The sequence below is a fragment of the Marmota flaviventris genome, chromosome 18 (assembly GCF_047511675.1).
Source record: "Marmota flaviventris isolate mMarFla1 chromosome 18, mMarFla1.hap1, whole genome shotgun sequence".
Classification (NCBI taxonomy): domain Eukaryota; kingdom Metazoa; phylum Chordata; class Mammalia; order Rodentia; family Sciuridae; genus Marmota; species Marmota flaviventris.
The window spans coordinates 3,209,777-3,224,798 of NC_092515.1; the positions used below are offsets into that span (position 1 = coordinate 3,209,777).

Consider the following 15,022-nt stretch of genomic DNA (forward strand, 5'->3'; position numbering starts at 1 on the left):
GTTTTATTTAGAGACAGGGTCTCTCTGAGTTCCTTAGCACCTCACCATTGCTGAGGGTGGCTTTGAACTCATGAACCTCCTGCCTCAGCCTCTGGAGCTGCTGGGATTACAGGCGTGCTCCACTGTGCCTGGCCCTTGACTGTTGGCTTTACTCCTGGTGGAAGTGATGGCTGCACTGCACAGGAAACACCCTGGAGCTTATAGCTGGGGTCTGGAGGTGGACTCAGGTATGGTCAGCTTCCACTGATGCACAGAGGCTGCCACTTGGGACTGTGGACAAGTCAGGAAGGGGACACTGAGATTGCTGCAGGCACAGTGACAGACCTCAGAAGAGAAGCTGCATTTGCTACTAGAGATGACACAGGATGGGGTGCCTGTGGGTGCATTTGGGAATCCTGTGGCCCTGGAATGCAGTGAATGACTTTTACTTCAAAAATGGCAGCACACCAGGTGCCTCCAGAGGGCGGAGCTTTGGTGTGATGATGGTCCCTGTTACAAATGTCCTGAAAACATGGGGAATAGTTGAGAGGAGGAATCACTGATAGGCAGCAGGTTGGGAACCTCCAGGGCCTTTATCAGAAGTTATCCACCAGAGCTCAAGGAGAACCCTGCCACCATCTCCAAGGCCAAGAGGGCCCCATCTTGGGCAGTTTTCCTGATTCCAAAAAACAAAACAAAAACACTCTGTGCATCAACGCACAGAACCAAAAAGCCCTTGTAGTAAATGACTCAAGTCTTTATTAATTAGCATCCTGTATTTAAAAAGACAAAGGAGGAGCCTTCCCTGGATGCACAGGAAGGACAGAGGTAGATGGGCTCAGGAAGCCTTCTGAGCACCGGGAGGCAACACCCTCCGGGAGTGCGCCTTCACCCAGGGGTGCTCCAGGACCTGAGCCAGGGGAAGCCGCTCTGAGGGCTGGTATCTCAGAAGCTTGGAGATCAAGTCCTGGGCCCCCTCGGGCATGGAGGGGGGAAACGTCACATCCACCTGATGAGGCCAAGGAGAAACAAGGGAAGTCTGGTTCATTTCTTTGCTCCATGTTCTCTGTGCCTCTTCGAGGCACTCCTCAGGACAGAGGCACTCCTCAGGACCATAGCAGGTGACCTCATGTGTGTGCCCCAGTCCCCCCAGGCTCAGCAGCTGCCCCCACCCAGCTCCCCGTGTATGCCCGCTGTGTGGCCATCCCACCTTGAGGATGCGCCTCTGGGTCTCGCTCTGAGAGGGGCTCTCAAAGGGTGGCCGTCCCACCAGCAGCTCATAGCAGAGCACCCCGACGCACCACAGGTCCACCTTCTCATCATAGGTCCTGCCTTCCACTATTTCTGGGGGCAAGTAGTCCAGAGTCCCACACATAGTCTGTCTCCTGGTGGAGGGAGAGGGGAGCACTGTGCAGAGGCCCAGATCAGGGAAATCCTGGAAGTCCCCTCCCAAGCACCGGGGTTTGAAGACACCAACGTTTAACATGGACCAAGGTACAGAGAAAGAAGGACTAGGACTGCTAACAATGTGTGTTGAAATTCATGCAATCATTTAGCTCATGATCCAGAACGCTTTCACAAAAATATTCTCAGCATCAAGAAACAGAGTGATGGTACATTAAGGACCCAGTGAATGGATTCTAATCTATTCATACAGAATAATACACTGCTGGAAGTATGGGGCAATGGTTCATAAGTTATTAGGTATTTACATGAAATCTTATTGCTAAAGTCACACATTAACAAAGATCAGAAAATAAAAGTTCCAGTTGGGCCACAATAAGTCTTTAAGTTGCAGTACTGGGAAAAAAAAAATTAAAAAATAAAAAAATAAGTTGCAGTACTGGGGATTGAACCCAGAGACCCTCTACCACTCAGCTACATCTCCAGCCCAGGAAATATTTGACCATTTTCTACTTAAAAATGGCAGTGTTCAGGTACAAACCCAGGTTTGTATCTGGGTCTTACATTTGCAATGAATTCAACTGGACCACTCTTCACTGGCACCCGGGGCCCACCCAACGACTATCTGACCTACCTGAGGGAGGGGGCGTGCACAGACCAGCCAAAGTCTGCAATCTTCACCTCACCCATCAGCCCCAGCAGCAGATTCTCTGGCTTAATGTCCCTGTGAATCACCTTCTTGTTGTGGCAGTATGTCAGGGCGTCTGCCAACTCCTCCATTATCTGTGAACAAAGTGAAGGCATCTGAAAGGCAAGCCTTCCACACTTCCCATCAGACAGAATGCTCCTCGTGAACCTTGGGAGTGCAGAGGAATCTTGCTCTTGGCAACTCACCCCAATACCACCTTTTAGTGGCACCAGAGGTCCAGTTTGGGAAGGGGAAAGGATGGATGTTGAACTGGACAGGTCCTATTGCCCTCCCACAGCAAGTAGCCAGACAGAACCTCCACTGAGCCAATCACCATCTCCCAAAACACTTGAGCCCCAACAGAGGGAATAGGAGAACCAGGAGGCTACCTGGAGTCAGTCATTCATCCTGATAGCAACCCGCCCAGCCACCACTGTTGGCATGGCCATGGCTGTGGGTCCTGTCCTGGTGCCCTCTAGAAATCTCCAGTTACTGCTGGGCACAGTGGTGCATGCCTGTAATCCCAGAGGCTCTGGGGGCGGAGGCAGGTAGAGAATGAGTTCAAAGCCAGCCTCAGCAATGGTGAGGCACTAAGCAACTCAGTGAGACCCTGTGTCTAAATGAAATACAAAACAGCGCTGGGGATGTGGCTCAGTGGTTGAGTGCCCCTGAGTTCAATTCTCAGAATCCATTCCCCCTCTCCCAATACAAAAACAAAAACAAAAAAAAACTTCTAGTTATGAGTTCCATACATTTATTTAGTAAATCCCTCATAGCCTTTCAATAAGTGTTTTTGGCTCCTGTATATTGTACAAGAGAGTAGAGTCAGACTCAAGAAATAATATTCTGGATACACATAGGGTAATTAAAGTATCAAAATGTGAGGATTATTCACTATCTAAAATTCTCAGAATAAAATTCAGAAATCAACTTATAAGGCAATCTGACCAGCCAGAGCCCCCCACTCCACCACAGGCGGCAGTGAGCCCAAGGCCCCCAGAGCCCAGGCCCCCTCACCGTGGCTGTGTGCTGCTCATCCAAGGGGCCGCTTCTCTGCAGCAAGTTGTAGAGCTCACCCCCGGGAGCATACTCCAGAATCAGGTATATCCGGCGAGAGTCATAGAAATAGTTGTAGAGGCGTAGGATGTTCGGGTGTCTGCAGGAGGAACAGAGGGTGGGTCAAACTTCTCCCTGAGCCCAAAACTGCTGCTATCACCAGTGACTGGTCACACAAGGGCAAAAAGTGCTGGGGTCAGGGACCGTAGTCAGGATTGGGATGTCCACCCAGGGAGGAAACTTTATATGGTTGAACTGGAATGAGCAGCACAGAAAAAATCAAGGCCAAGGGCTTACTTGGGGGCAGTGGGAAAGGCCGAGTTGGGATGTGCAGCAGGAAGGGGAAACAGGTGTAGAGAGCCAGCGTGAGAGGCGCAGGCAGAGCCTGTCCTTACCGTAGGTGCGCCTGGATCTCGATTTCCCTGCGCAGCTGGTGCTGCAGTCCCGCCTTCTCGATCTGGGACTTGAAGAGGACCTTCAAGGCCATGATGAAATGGTTCTCCTTCAGTCGAGCCAGGTAGACGTTCCCAAATCTGCCCTTGCCCAGAGGACGCCCGATTTCAAGGTCATAGATTGTGAAGGGCTTCCTAAGTGGACAGGAAGAAAGGATCCCCAGTTCTGCAGGTGGAGGGGAGTAAGGGGCCCGAGGTCCTCTTCCCCGTCTTGAGGGCCCAGCCAGGGGTGTTTGGTTGGAAAACAGCAGCGCACGTCCAGGCGCCGACCCTCCACTCCACTCGCCCAGGCCGAGCTTGGCGCCCTCGGAAGCCCCTCCATTCCCCTTCCAGATGCCAAGGCTAAGCACTCACACGGCGGGGGTTCCAGGTTGCGTCTGGCCCGCTGCAGCTCCTGGGAGGGGAGATGGGGAGGAAGGGAGGGCACGGGGACAGGGAAAGAGAGAGGTGTCAAACTCTTTCTTCAGCGCACCCAGCCCTCCAGGGGCTGGCCCTTGGGCCCCTGCCCACAGGTTCCGCTGCTCCTCCCTCACCTGCGGGTCCACGCGGTACCCGAGAGGACCGCCGCCTCCGGGTGGAGGATGATACAGGTGAGGGCGAGCCAGGGCCCTCCTGAGCCCTTTGGAGCTGGCGTCCGGGGTCCATATGGTCGGGAAAAGCCGCCAGGAGGTTACGCGAAGGTGGACAGGAGGAATTGTGCCAGGAATCCTGACCTGCTCCTCATCACGCCTTTTATAGCCGGTGCCCCAGCCTCCAGTCCAAGTCCCTGACTCCAGCGCCCAATGGAAGCGGGGAGGTGGGCGTGTCTGTGAGAGCACCGGTCAATGAGGCGGAACGGGGCGCGGGGCAGGGGCGCGCCAGGCTGCCAGCGCTCGGGCGCGCTGGGGGCGCGAGTCTCAGGTCCCCAACCTGCTCCCCGCTCCCGGGTCTTTGTGGACCCTATAATCAGTTTGCATCTTTGGTCTCAAATATAGGAAAATCAGAGCACATATTATTTGTTTGGAAAGTACGGAATCTTCCAAAAACGTTCGAAATTGAATATTTTTAGATGGGAAACGGGATAGTCTTTTAAGTATAATTGGAAAAAACAACAACAACAACTCCCTAACCAATAGATGACAGAGCCTGGGAGCTAGAGTGTGTTGGGGAAAGATCATTTTGTAAAAAAAACAGCTGGGCGCGGGGGAGGGGGGGGCATCCCTGTACTCCCAGAGGCTCAGGAGGCTGAAGAAGGAGGATTGCCTCCAGTTTAGCAAGGCCCTAAGCAACTCAGTGAGACCTTGTCTCTAAATAAAACACAAAATAAGGCTGGGTATGTGGCTCAGTGGTAGAGGGCCTGTGGGTTCAATCTCCAAAAAACAAACAAGCAAACCAAAACAACCTCAAAACTCCTGGTATCTCCCTACTAAGAAAACCTACCCACTAAGGAGGTAGTAGAGAATAAAAACAGGTTCTTTTTGTTTGGTTCCAGTGACTGGGGTGGGGGTGAGCAGAGGGAGGCATGTTTGCGTTAGGTATTGCAGGTTGAACCTGAAACAGGGGTTCACTGGATGCTTTGACTATATCCCTTGTGGCTTTGAAACTTCCATTGTTTTTCCTTTTTCCCAATCTTCTCTCTGACCTCCTTCCTCATCATGTTTTCCCTACCCTTTATCTGATCTTCTGATCTTTTCCCTAACTTTCTCATCCTGATAGTCTTTTTCCTGATCACTCCTTCCTAATCTCATTTATTATGAAACCCCCACCCCTGTTCCCCATGATGAGCAAATCACAGTCTTTGGGACAGGAGTCCCCTGTGTTTATCCTTTGCTAATAAAGCAATAAACCTTCTTTTTCCTTTTTCTCACAACCATTTCCTCTTTATTGGATTGGCATCAGGTACAAGGACTGAGCTTTGGGCTACAAACCCAGGGCCTCACACTGCTGGGCAAGCAGTCTCACCACTCAGTTACATGCCTGGTCCTTTCTATTTCTGAGACTTGGACTTGCTAAATTGCTGAGGCTAGCCTTGATTTTGTGATCCTCCTGCCTGGGCTTCCAGAATAGCTGGGATTACAGGGGTGTGCCACCACATCCAATTTAAGAAAAGTTGTCATATTAAATAAACACTAAATCGAATGTAATTCACATCACGGCTCTACAGTAAAACACTGCAAAGTCAGTAAAATCTCACCCCTTCATATGACGAAGCAGAAACAGACCATTATATGCTGTTCTCAAAATAAATAATGGACTTCAAGTGAGGGGACAGGTCAGGAGTTGTCACACAATTCATCCTAACTTATCCGGTGACTCTGACTTAATTAAATTGGCTTCCATGAGGGAAAAAGAAACTTCTTTCTTTATGACAGTAGGTTTGCAACTTGGAACAAGTTGCCGAGGGAAATCAGGCTCCCTCCCTCCCACAGAAACTGGAGATGCGGTGCCGCCTCCCTCCATGATTCTGTGTCACAGGATGTCTTTCATCCTGGGTTGAAAAACTGGTAAGGGGCTTCTAAAAATATTCACATCCAGCCAGGCATAGTGATGCACGCATCTAATACCAGAAGCTTGGGAGACTGAGTCAGGAGGATTGTGAATTCAAAGCCAGCCTCGGCAACTGAGAGGGACTAAGCAACTCAGTGAGACCCTGTCTCTAAACAAAATACAAAAATAGGGATGGGGATGTGGCTCAGTAGTCAAGTGTCCTTGGATTCAATCCTCAGTACCAGGAAAAAAAGATTCACATCCATCTCACAGCTACTCTGGTGGCTGAGTCAGGAGGATTGCAAGTTGGAGCCTAGCCTCAGCCATTGAACAAGACTCTTGGCAACTTTGGGAGACTTTGTCTCCTAATAAAACATAAAAAAGGGCTGGGGATGTAGCTCCATGGAAAGCATTCTTACTTCTGGAAAAACAAAAAAGTACCTTCACACAATCTCATAGGGGCAGAGACAGAAAGTGGCAGGGACTCTAAAGCAGAGGGTCAGATGTTTGTGTATGTGTGGCACAGAGGATGGAACTCAGGGCCTCCAGTGGATCTGTGCTGCTGAACTATACCCCAGCCCTCACTTATTCATTTAGAGATGGGAACTCACTATATTGCCAACACCTGTGCTCAAAAGACCCCCTGCCTCAGCCTCAACCAGTGTCCCCTGTAAGTTACTGGATGAGAATAAGGGATTCCCTGTAAGTCACTGTATGGGAACCAGGGGTCCCTGTCAGTCACTGGATGAGAAGCAGTGGTCCCTTGGCAGTCACTGGATGAGAAGCAGGTATCCCTGTCAGTTACTAGATGAGAACCAGTGTCCCCTGTCAGTTACTGGATGAGAACCAGGGGTCCCCAGTCAGTCACTGGATATGAACCAGAGACCCCTGTCTGTCACTGGATATGAACCAGGATCCCCTGTCAGTCACTAGATGAGAGCCAGGGGGCCCTGTCAGTCACTGGATATGAACAAGGGTCCCATGACAGTCATTGGATGAGAACCAGGGGTCCACTGTCAGTCACTGGATGAGAACCAGGGTCCCCTGTCAGACACTGGATGATAACCAGGGATTCCCTGTCAATCACTGGTTATGAACCTGGGTCCCCTGTAACTCACTGGATATGAAAAAGGGTCCCCTGGTCGTCACTGGATGAGAACCAGGGGTCCCTGTCAGTCACTGGATGAGAACCAGGGGTCCCTGTCAGTCACTGGATGAGAACCAGGGGTCCCTGTCAGTCACTGGAAGAGAACCAGGGGTCCCTGTCAGTCACTGGATGAGAACCAGGGGTCCCTGTCAGTCATTGGATGAGACCCAGGGGTCCCTGTCAGTCACTAAATGAGGAAAAAGGGGTCCCCTATCAGTCATTGGATGAGAACCAGGGGTCCCTGTCAGTCACTGGATGAGAACCAGGCGTCCCCTGTCAGTTACTGGATGAGAACATGAGTTCCCCTGTCAGTCACTGGATATGAAATAGGGTCCCCTGTCAGTCATTGTATGAGAACTAGGGGTCCCCTGTCAGTCACTGGATGAGAACAAGGAGTGCCCTGTCAGTGATTGGATGAGAACCAGTGTACCCTGTCAGTCACTGAATGAAAAGAAGGGGTTCTCTGTCAGTCACTAGATATGAAACAGGGTCCCATGTCAGTCATTGGATGAGAACGACGTGTCCCCTCTCAATCACTGGATGACAACCATGGATCACTGTCAGTCACTTGATGAGAACCAGGACTCTGCTGTCAGTCATTGGATGAGAACCAGGTGTCCACTCTCAGTCACGGGATGAGACCCAGGGGTCCTCTGTCAGTCATTGGATGAGAACAAGGGGTCCCCTGTCAGTAATTGATGAGAACCAGGGGTCCTCTGTCAGTCACTGGATGAGAAGCAGGGGTCATCTGTAAGTCATTGGATGAGAACCAGGGGTCCATTGTCAGTCACTGGATGAGAACCAGGGGTCCCCTGTCAGTCACTGCTGAAAACCAGGGGTCCCCTGTCAGTCACTTGTGATAACCAGGGGTCCCCTGTGATGAGAACACAGGGTCCCTCTCAGTCACTGGATAAGAACCAGGGTCCCCTGTCATTCACTGGTTTAGAACCAGGTGTCCCTGTCAGTCACAGGATGAGAACCAGGGTTCCCCTGTCAATCACTGGATGAGATACAGGGGTCTCCTCTCAGTCCTCGGATAAGAACCAGGTTTCATGTCAGTCACTGGATGAGAACCAGGGGTCCCCTCTCAGTCAATTGATGAGAACAAGGGGTCCCCTCTCAGTCATTATATGATAACCAGGGGTCCACTCTCAGTGACTGGATGAGAACTTGGGGTCCCCTGTGAGTCACTGGATGAAAACCTGGGGTCCCTCTTAGTCACTGGATCAGAACCAGGGGTCCCTGTAAGTCACTGGATGAGAACCAGGGGTATAATCTCAGTCACTGGATTACAATCAGGTTCCCCAGTCAGTCACTGTTACGAACCAGGGTCCCCTGTCAATCACTAGATTAGAACAAGGGGTCCCCTGTCAGTCACTGGATGGGAACCAGGGGTCCCTGTAAGTCACTGGATAAGAACCTGTGTCCCCTGTCAATTACTGGATGAGAACCAGGTGTCCTCTGTCAGTCACTGGTATAAACCAGGGCCCCCAGTGAATCACTGAATATGAACCAGGATCACTTGTCAGTCATTGGATGAGAACCAGAGTTCATCTATAAGTCACTGGATATGAATAAGGGTCCCATATCAGTCATTGGATGAGAACCAGGGGTCCCCTGTCAGTCACTGGATGAGAAAGAGGGGGCCACTGTCAGTCATTGGATAAAAACCAGGGTCCCCTCTCAGTCAACGGATGAGAACCAGGGCTTCCCTCTCAGTTACTGGATGTAAACCAGGGTCCCCTGTAAGTCATTGGATGAGAACCAGGGGTCCCCTGTCAGTCACTGGATAAGAACCAGGGGTCCCCTGTCAGTCACTGGATGGGAAACAGGGGTCCCTGTAAGACACTGGATGAGTACCAGGGGTCTCCTGTTCTTCACTGGATGAGAACCAAGGTCCCCAGTCAGTTACTGGATGAGAACCAGGGTCCCCTGTAAGTCACTGGATGAGTACCAGGGGTCTCCTGTTAGTCACTGGATGTGAACCAGGGGTCCATATCAGTCACTGGATGAGAACCAGGGGTCCCCTGTCATTCACTGGATGAGATCCAGGGGTCTCCTCTCAGTCCCCGGATGAGAACAAGTTCCCTGTCAGCCACTGGATGAGTACCAAGTGTCCCCTGTCAGTCACTGGATGAGAACCAGGGTCCCCAGTCAGTTACTGGATGAGAACAAGGGGTCCCCTGTCTGTCACTGGATGAGAACCAGGGGTCTAGTGTCAGTCACTGGATGAGAAACAGGATCCCCTGTCATTCACTGACTGGATGAGATCCAGGGACTCCTGTCAGTTTCTGAATGAAAACCAGGTTCCCTGTCTGTCACTGGAAGAGAACCAGGGGTCACCTGTAAGTCACGAAATGAGATCCAGGGTTCTCCTGTCAGTCCTTGGATGAGAACCAGTGTCCATGTTCCTCACTCGATGGGAAACATGGGTCCTCTGTCAGTCACTGCATGAGAATCACAGTCCCTGTCAGTCACTGGATGAGAACCAGTTATCTCCTGTCAGTTACTGGATGATAACCAGGGGTCCCTGTCAGTCACTGGATAAGAACTAGGGTCCTCTGTCAGTCACTGGATGAGAACCAGGGGTCGCCTCTAAGTCACTGGATGAGAAACCGGGTCCTCTGTCAGTCACTGGATGAGACCAAGGGTCCCATGTCAGTCACTGGATGAGAACCAGGGGTCCCCTGTCAGTTACTGAATGAGAAAAAGGGATCTTTTGTCAGTCACTGCATGAGAAATAGGGTTCATGTCAGTCACTGGATGAGAACCAGGGGTCACCTGTCCATCACTGGATGAGAACCAGTGGTCTCCTGTCAGTTCCTGGATGAGAACCAGGGTCCCTATCAGTCACTGCGTATGAACCAGGGTCCCCTGTCAGTCACTCACTGGATGAGAACCAGCATCCCTGTCAGTCACTGGATGAGAAAGAGGGGTCCCCTGTCAGTAACTGGATGATAACCAGGGTCCCCTTTCAGTCATTGGATGAGAACCAGGGTCCCCTGTCAGTTACTGGGTGAGAACCAGGGTTCCCTTTCAGTTACTGAATAAGATCCATGGGTCCCCTCTCAGTCACTGGATATGAACCAGGGTCCCCTGAGAGTCACTCGATAAAAACCACGGTCCTATGTCACTTACTCGATGAGAACAAAGGGTCCCATGTCAGTCACTAAATGAGAACTAGGGTTCCCCTGTCAGTCACTGGAAGAGAACCAGGGTCCCCTGTCAGTCCCTGGATGAGAAGCAGAGTCCCCTGTAAGTTACTGGATGATAAAAATGGAGCTGCTGTAAGTCATGGATGAGAACAAGGGATCCCCTGTCAGTTACTGGATGAGAACAAGTGGTCCCCTGTCAGTCACTGGATGAAAACCAGGGTTTTTCTGTCAGTTACTGGATAAGAACCAGGGTTCCCTGTCAGTCAGTGGATGACAATCAGGATCCACTGTCAGTCACTGGATGAGAACAAGTGTCCTCTGTCAGTTACTGGATGAGAACAATGGGAAACCTGTCAGTCATTGGATGAGAACCAGGGTTTTCCTGTCAGTCACTGGATAAGATCCAAGGTCGCCTTTCAGTCATTGGATGAGAACCAGGGTCCCCTGTCAATTACTGGATGAGAACAAGGGGTCCCCTGTCAGTCACTGGATGAGAAACACGTGTCCCGTGTCAGTCAATGGATGAGAACCACGGGTTCCCTGTCAGTCACTGGATCAGAACCAGGGGTTCCCTCTCAGTCACTGGATAAGAACCAGGTCCCCTGTCAGTAACTAAATGAGAACCAATGGTACTATGTCACTCATGGGATGAGAACATGGGGTCCCCTGTCAGTCACTGTATGAGAACGTGTGTTTCACCTGTCAGTCACTGGTTGAAAATCAGGTGTTCTTCTCAGTAACTGGACAAGAACTAGGGTCCTCTGTCAGTCAGTGGATGAGAAGTAGGGGTTGCCTGTCAGTCACTGGATGAGAAACAGGGTCCCTTGTCAGTCACTGGATGAGAACCAGAGGTCCCCTGTCAGTCATTGGATGAGAACCTGGGGTCCCCGGTGATCACTGGATGAGAACCAAGGGTCCCCTGTCAGTCACTGGATGAGAACCAGGTTCTCCTGTCCATCACTGGATGAGAACCAGGGTCTCCTGTCAGTCATTGGATGAAAATCGTGGGTTCCAATCAGTCACTGGATGAGAACCAGGGGTCCCCTGTCAGTCACTGGATGAAAATCAGGGGTCCCCAGTCAGTCACTGAATGAGAACCAGGCTCCCCTGTCAGTTACTGGATGAGAACAAAGGGTCTCCTGTCAGTCACTGGATGAGAACATGGGGTCCACTGTCAATCACTGAATAGGAAACAGGGTTTACCTGTCAGTCACTGGATGAGAACCAGAGGTTCCCTGTCAGTTACTGGATGAGAACCAGGGGTCCCTGTCAGTCACTGGATAAGAACAAGGGTCTCCTGTCAGTCACTGGATGAGAACCAGAAATCCCATCTATGTCACTGGATGAGAACCATTTCCCCTGTCAGACACTGGATGAGAACCAGGGTTCCCATGACTGTCACGGGATATGAACCAGTGTCCACTGTCAGTCTTTCGATGAGAAAAGGGGGTATCCTGTCAGTCACTGGATGGGAACCAAGGGTGCCTATCAGTCACTGGATGAGAAAGAGGGGTCACTTGTCAGTCACTGGATGAGAAACAGGGGTTCTGTCAGTCACTGGATGAAAACTAGTGTCCCCTGTCACTTACTGGATGAGAATAAGGGTCCGCTGTCATTTACTGGATATGAACCAGGGTCCCCTGTCAGTCACTGGATATGAAAAATGGTCCCCTGTCAGTCATTGGATGAGAACCAGGGGTCCTCTTTCAGTCACTGGATGAGAACCAGGGGTCCCCTGTCAGTCATTGGATGAGAACCAGGGGTCCTCTGTCAGTCACTGGATCAGAACCAGGGGTCCCTGTCAGTCACTGGATTAGAACCAGTGTCCCCTGTCAGTTACTGGATGAGAGCCAGGGGTCCCCTGTCACTCACTGGATATGAACCAGGATCCCTTGTCAGTCACTGGATGAGATCCAGGGGTCCTATCTCAGTCACTGGATATGAACACGTGTCCCGTATCAGTCATTGTATGAGAACCAGTGGTCCCCTGTCAGTCACTGGATGAGAATCAGGGGTCCTCTGTCCATCATTGGATGAGAACCAGGGTCCCCTCTCAGTCAATGGATGAGAACCAGGGGTTCCCTCTCAGCCAGAGGATATAAACCAGGATCCCCTGTCAGTGATTGGATGAGAACCAGGTGTCCCCTGTCAGTCACTGGATGAGAGTCAGGGGTCCATGTCAGTCACTGGATGAGTACCAGGGTCCCCTGTCATTCAATGGATGAGAACACGGGGTGCCCTGTCAGTCCCTGGATGAGAACCAGGGTACCTTTCAGAGATAGGATGAGAACAAGGGGTCCCCTGTAAGTCATTGGATGAGAACCAGGGTTCCCCTGTCAGTTTCTGATGAGAACCAGGGGTCCCCTATCTGTCACTGGATGAGGAACAGGGGTCCTCTGTCAGTCACTGGATGAGAACCAGGGGTCCCCTGTCAGTCTCTGGTGAAAAGCAAGGTTCCCTTGTCAGTCAATGGTGATAACCAGGGGTCCCCTGTGATGAGAACAAAGGATCTCTCTCAGTGCCTGGATAAGAACCAGGGTCCTCTATCAGTCACTGAATGAGGACCAGGGGTCCCCTGTCAGTCACTGGATGAGAACCCAGGGATCCCCTGTCATTCACTGAATGAGAACAAGGCATTCCCTCTCAGTCAGTGGATAAGAACCAGGGTCCCCTGTAAGTCACTGGATGAGTACCAGGGGTCTCCTGTTAGTCACTGGGTGTGAACCAGGGGTCCATATCAGTCACTGGATGAGAATCAGGGGTCCCCTGTCATTCACTGGATGAGATCCAGGGGTCTCCTCTCAGTCCCTGGATGAGAACAAGGTCCATGTCAGCCACTGGATGAGTACCAAGTGTCCCCTGTCAGTCACTGGATGAGAACCCTGGGTCCCCTCTCAGTTACTGCATGATAACTGGGGTCCCCAGTCAGTTACTGGATGAGAACAAGGGGTCCCCTGTCCGTCACTAGATGAGAACGAGGGTTCTTCTGTCAGTCACGGATAAGAACCAGGTTTCCTCTGTCAGTCACTGGATGACAAGCAGGGTCTATTGTCAGTAACTGGATGAGAACCAGGGTCCCCTGTCAGTTACTGAATGAGAACAAGGGGTCCCCTGTCAGTCACTGGATGAGAACAATGGGAAACCTGTGAGTCACTGGATGAAAAGCAGGGTTTTCCTTTAAGTCACTGGATGAGAACCAGGGTCCCCTGTCAGTCACTGGATGAGAACCAGGGGTCCCCTGTCAGTCACTGGATGAGAACCAGGGGTCCCCTGTCAGTCACTGGATGGGAAACAGGGGTCCCTGTAAGACACTGGATGAGTACCAGGGGTCTCCTGTTCTTCACTGGATGAGAACCAGGGTCCCCAGTCAGTTACTGGATGAGAACCAGGGTCCCCTGTAAGTCACTGGATGAGTACCAGGGGTCTCCTGTTAGTCACTGGATGTGAACCAGGGGTCCATATCAGTCACTGGATGAGAACCAGGGGTCCCCTGTCATTCACTGGATGAGATCCAGGGGTCTCCTCTCAGTCCCTGGATGAGAACAAGGTCCCTGTCAGCCACTGGATGAGTACCAAGTGTCCCCTGTCAGTCACTGGATGAGAACCAGGGTCCTCAGTCAGTTACTGGATGAGAACAAGGGGTCCCCTGTCTGTCACTGGATGAGAACCAGAGATCCCCTGTCAGTCACTGGATGAGAACCAGGGGTCTAGTGTCAGTCACTGGATGAGAAACAGGATCCCCTGTCATTCACTGACTGGATGAGATCCAGGGACTCCTGTCAGTTTCTGAATGGAAACCAGGTTCCCTGTCTGTCACTGGAAGAGAACCAGGGGTCGCCTGTAAGTCACGAAATGAGATCCAGGGTTCTCCAGTCAGTCCTTGGATGAGAACCAGTGTCCATGTTCGTCACTTGATGAGAAACATGGGTCCTCTGTCAGTCACTGGATGAGAATCACAGTCCCTGTCAGTCACTGGATGACAACCAGGGGTCCCCTGTCAGTTACTAGATGAGAATGAGGGGTCTCTTGTTAGTCCCTGGATGAGATCCAGAAGTCTCCTGTCAGTGCCTGCATGAGAACCAGGGTCCCTGTCAGTCACTGGATGAGAACCAGGGTCCCTGTGAGTCACTGGATGAGAACCAAGGGTCCCCTTTCAGTCACTGGATGAGATCCAGGGGTCCCCTTTCAGTCACTGGATGAGAACCAGGGTTCCTGTCCATCACTGAATGAGAACCAGGGGTCCCCTGTCAGTCACTGGATGAGAACTAGGGGTCCCCTGTCAGTCATTGGATGAGAAATAGGGGTCCCCTGTCTGTCATTCAATGGATGAGAACCAGGGTCTCCTGTCAGTCATAGGATGAGAACCAGTGTCCCTTGTCAGACACTGGATGAGAACCAGGTGTCCCCTGTCAGTCATAGATGAGAACCAGAGTCCACTGTCTGTCCATGGATGAGAACCAGGTGTTCCCTGTCAGTACTGGATGAGAAGCAGGGGTTCCCTGTCCATCACTGGATGAGAACCAGGGTTCCCTCTCAGTCACTGGATGAGAATCAGGTGTTCCCTCTCAGTCACTGGATAAGAACTAGGGTCCTCTGTCAGTCACTGGATGAGAACCAGGGGTCGCCTCTAAGTCACTGGATGAGAAACCGGGTCCTCTGTCAGTCACTGGATGAG

General features: G+C 51.4%; 1 protein-coding gene across 1 annotated transcript; it reads right to left on the bottom strand.

Moving 5' to 3' along the window:
* Positions 1-738: 738 nt before the first annotated feature.
* Positions 739-4,224, bottom strand: LOC114082771 (aurora kinase C). Its single transcript, XM_034635576.2, has 7 exons — positions 4,113-4,224; positions 3,934-3,973; positions 3,523-3,714; positions 3,089-3,227; positions 2,018-2,166; positions 1,190-1,364; positions 739-988 (listed from the first exon to the last, which is right to left on the bottom strand). Exons 1-7 carry the CDS (start codon positions 4,222-4,224, stop codon positions 818-820), a joined length of 978 nt encoding a protein of 325 aa, XP_034491467.2. The 3' UTR covers positions 739-817.
* Between the last annotated feature and the right edge of the window lie 10,798 nt (positions 4,225-15,022).

Bases quoted from the DNA above. Each gene is read 5' to 3' on its own strand.
- LOC114082771 (XM_034635576.2), bottom strand. From the start codon at position 4,224: ATGGACCCCGGACGCCAGCTCCAAAGGGCTCAGGAGGGCCCTGGCTCG. The intron at 3,974-4,112 runs GTGAGGGAGGAG...CTCCCCTCCCAG, and splicing joins GGTACCGCGTGGACCCGCAG to GAGCTGCAGCGGGCCAGACG. The intron at 2,167-3,088 runs GTGAGGGGGCCT...CTTTGTTCACAG, and splicing joins ATGAGCAGCACACAGCCACG to ATAATGGAGGAGTTGGCAGA.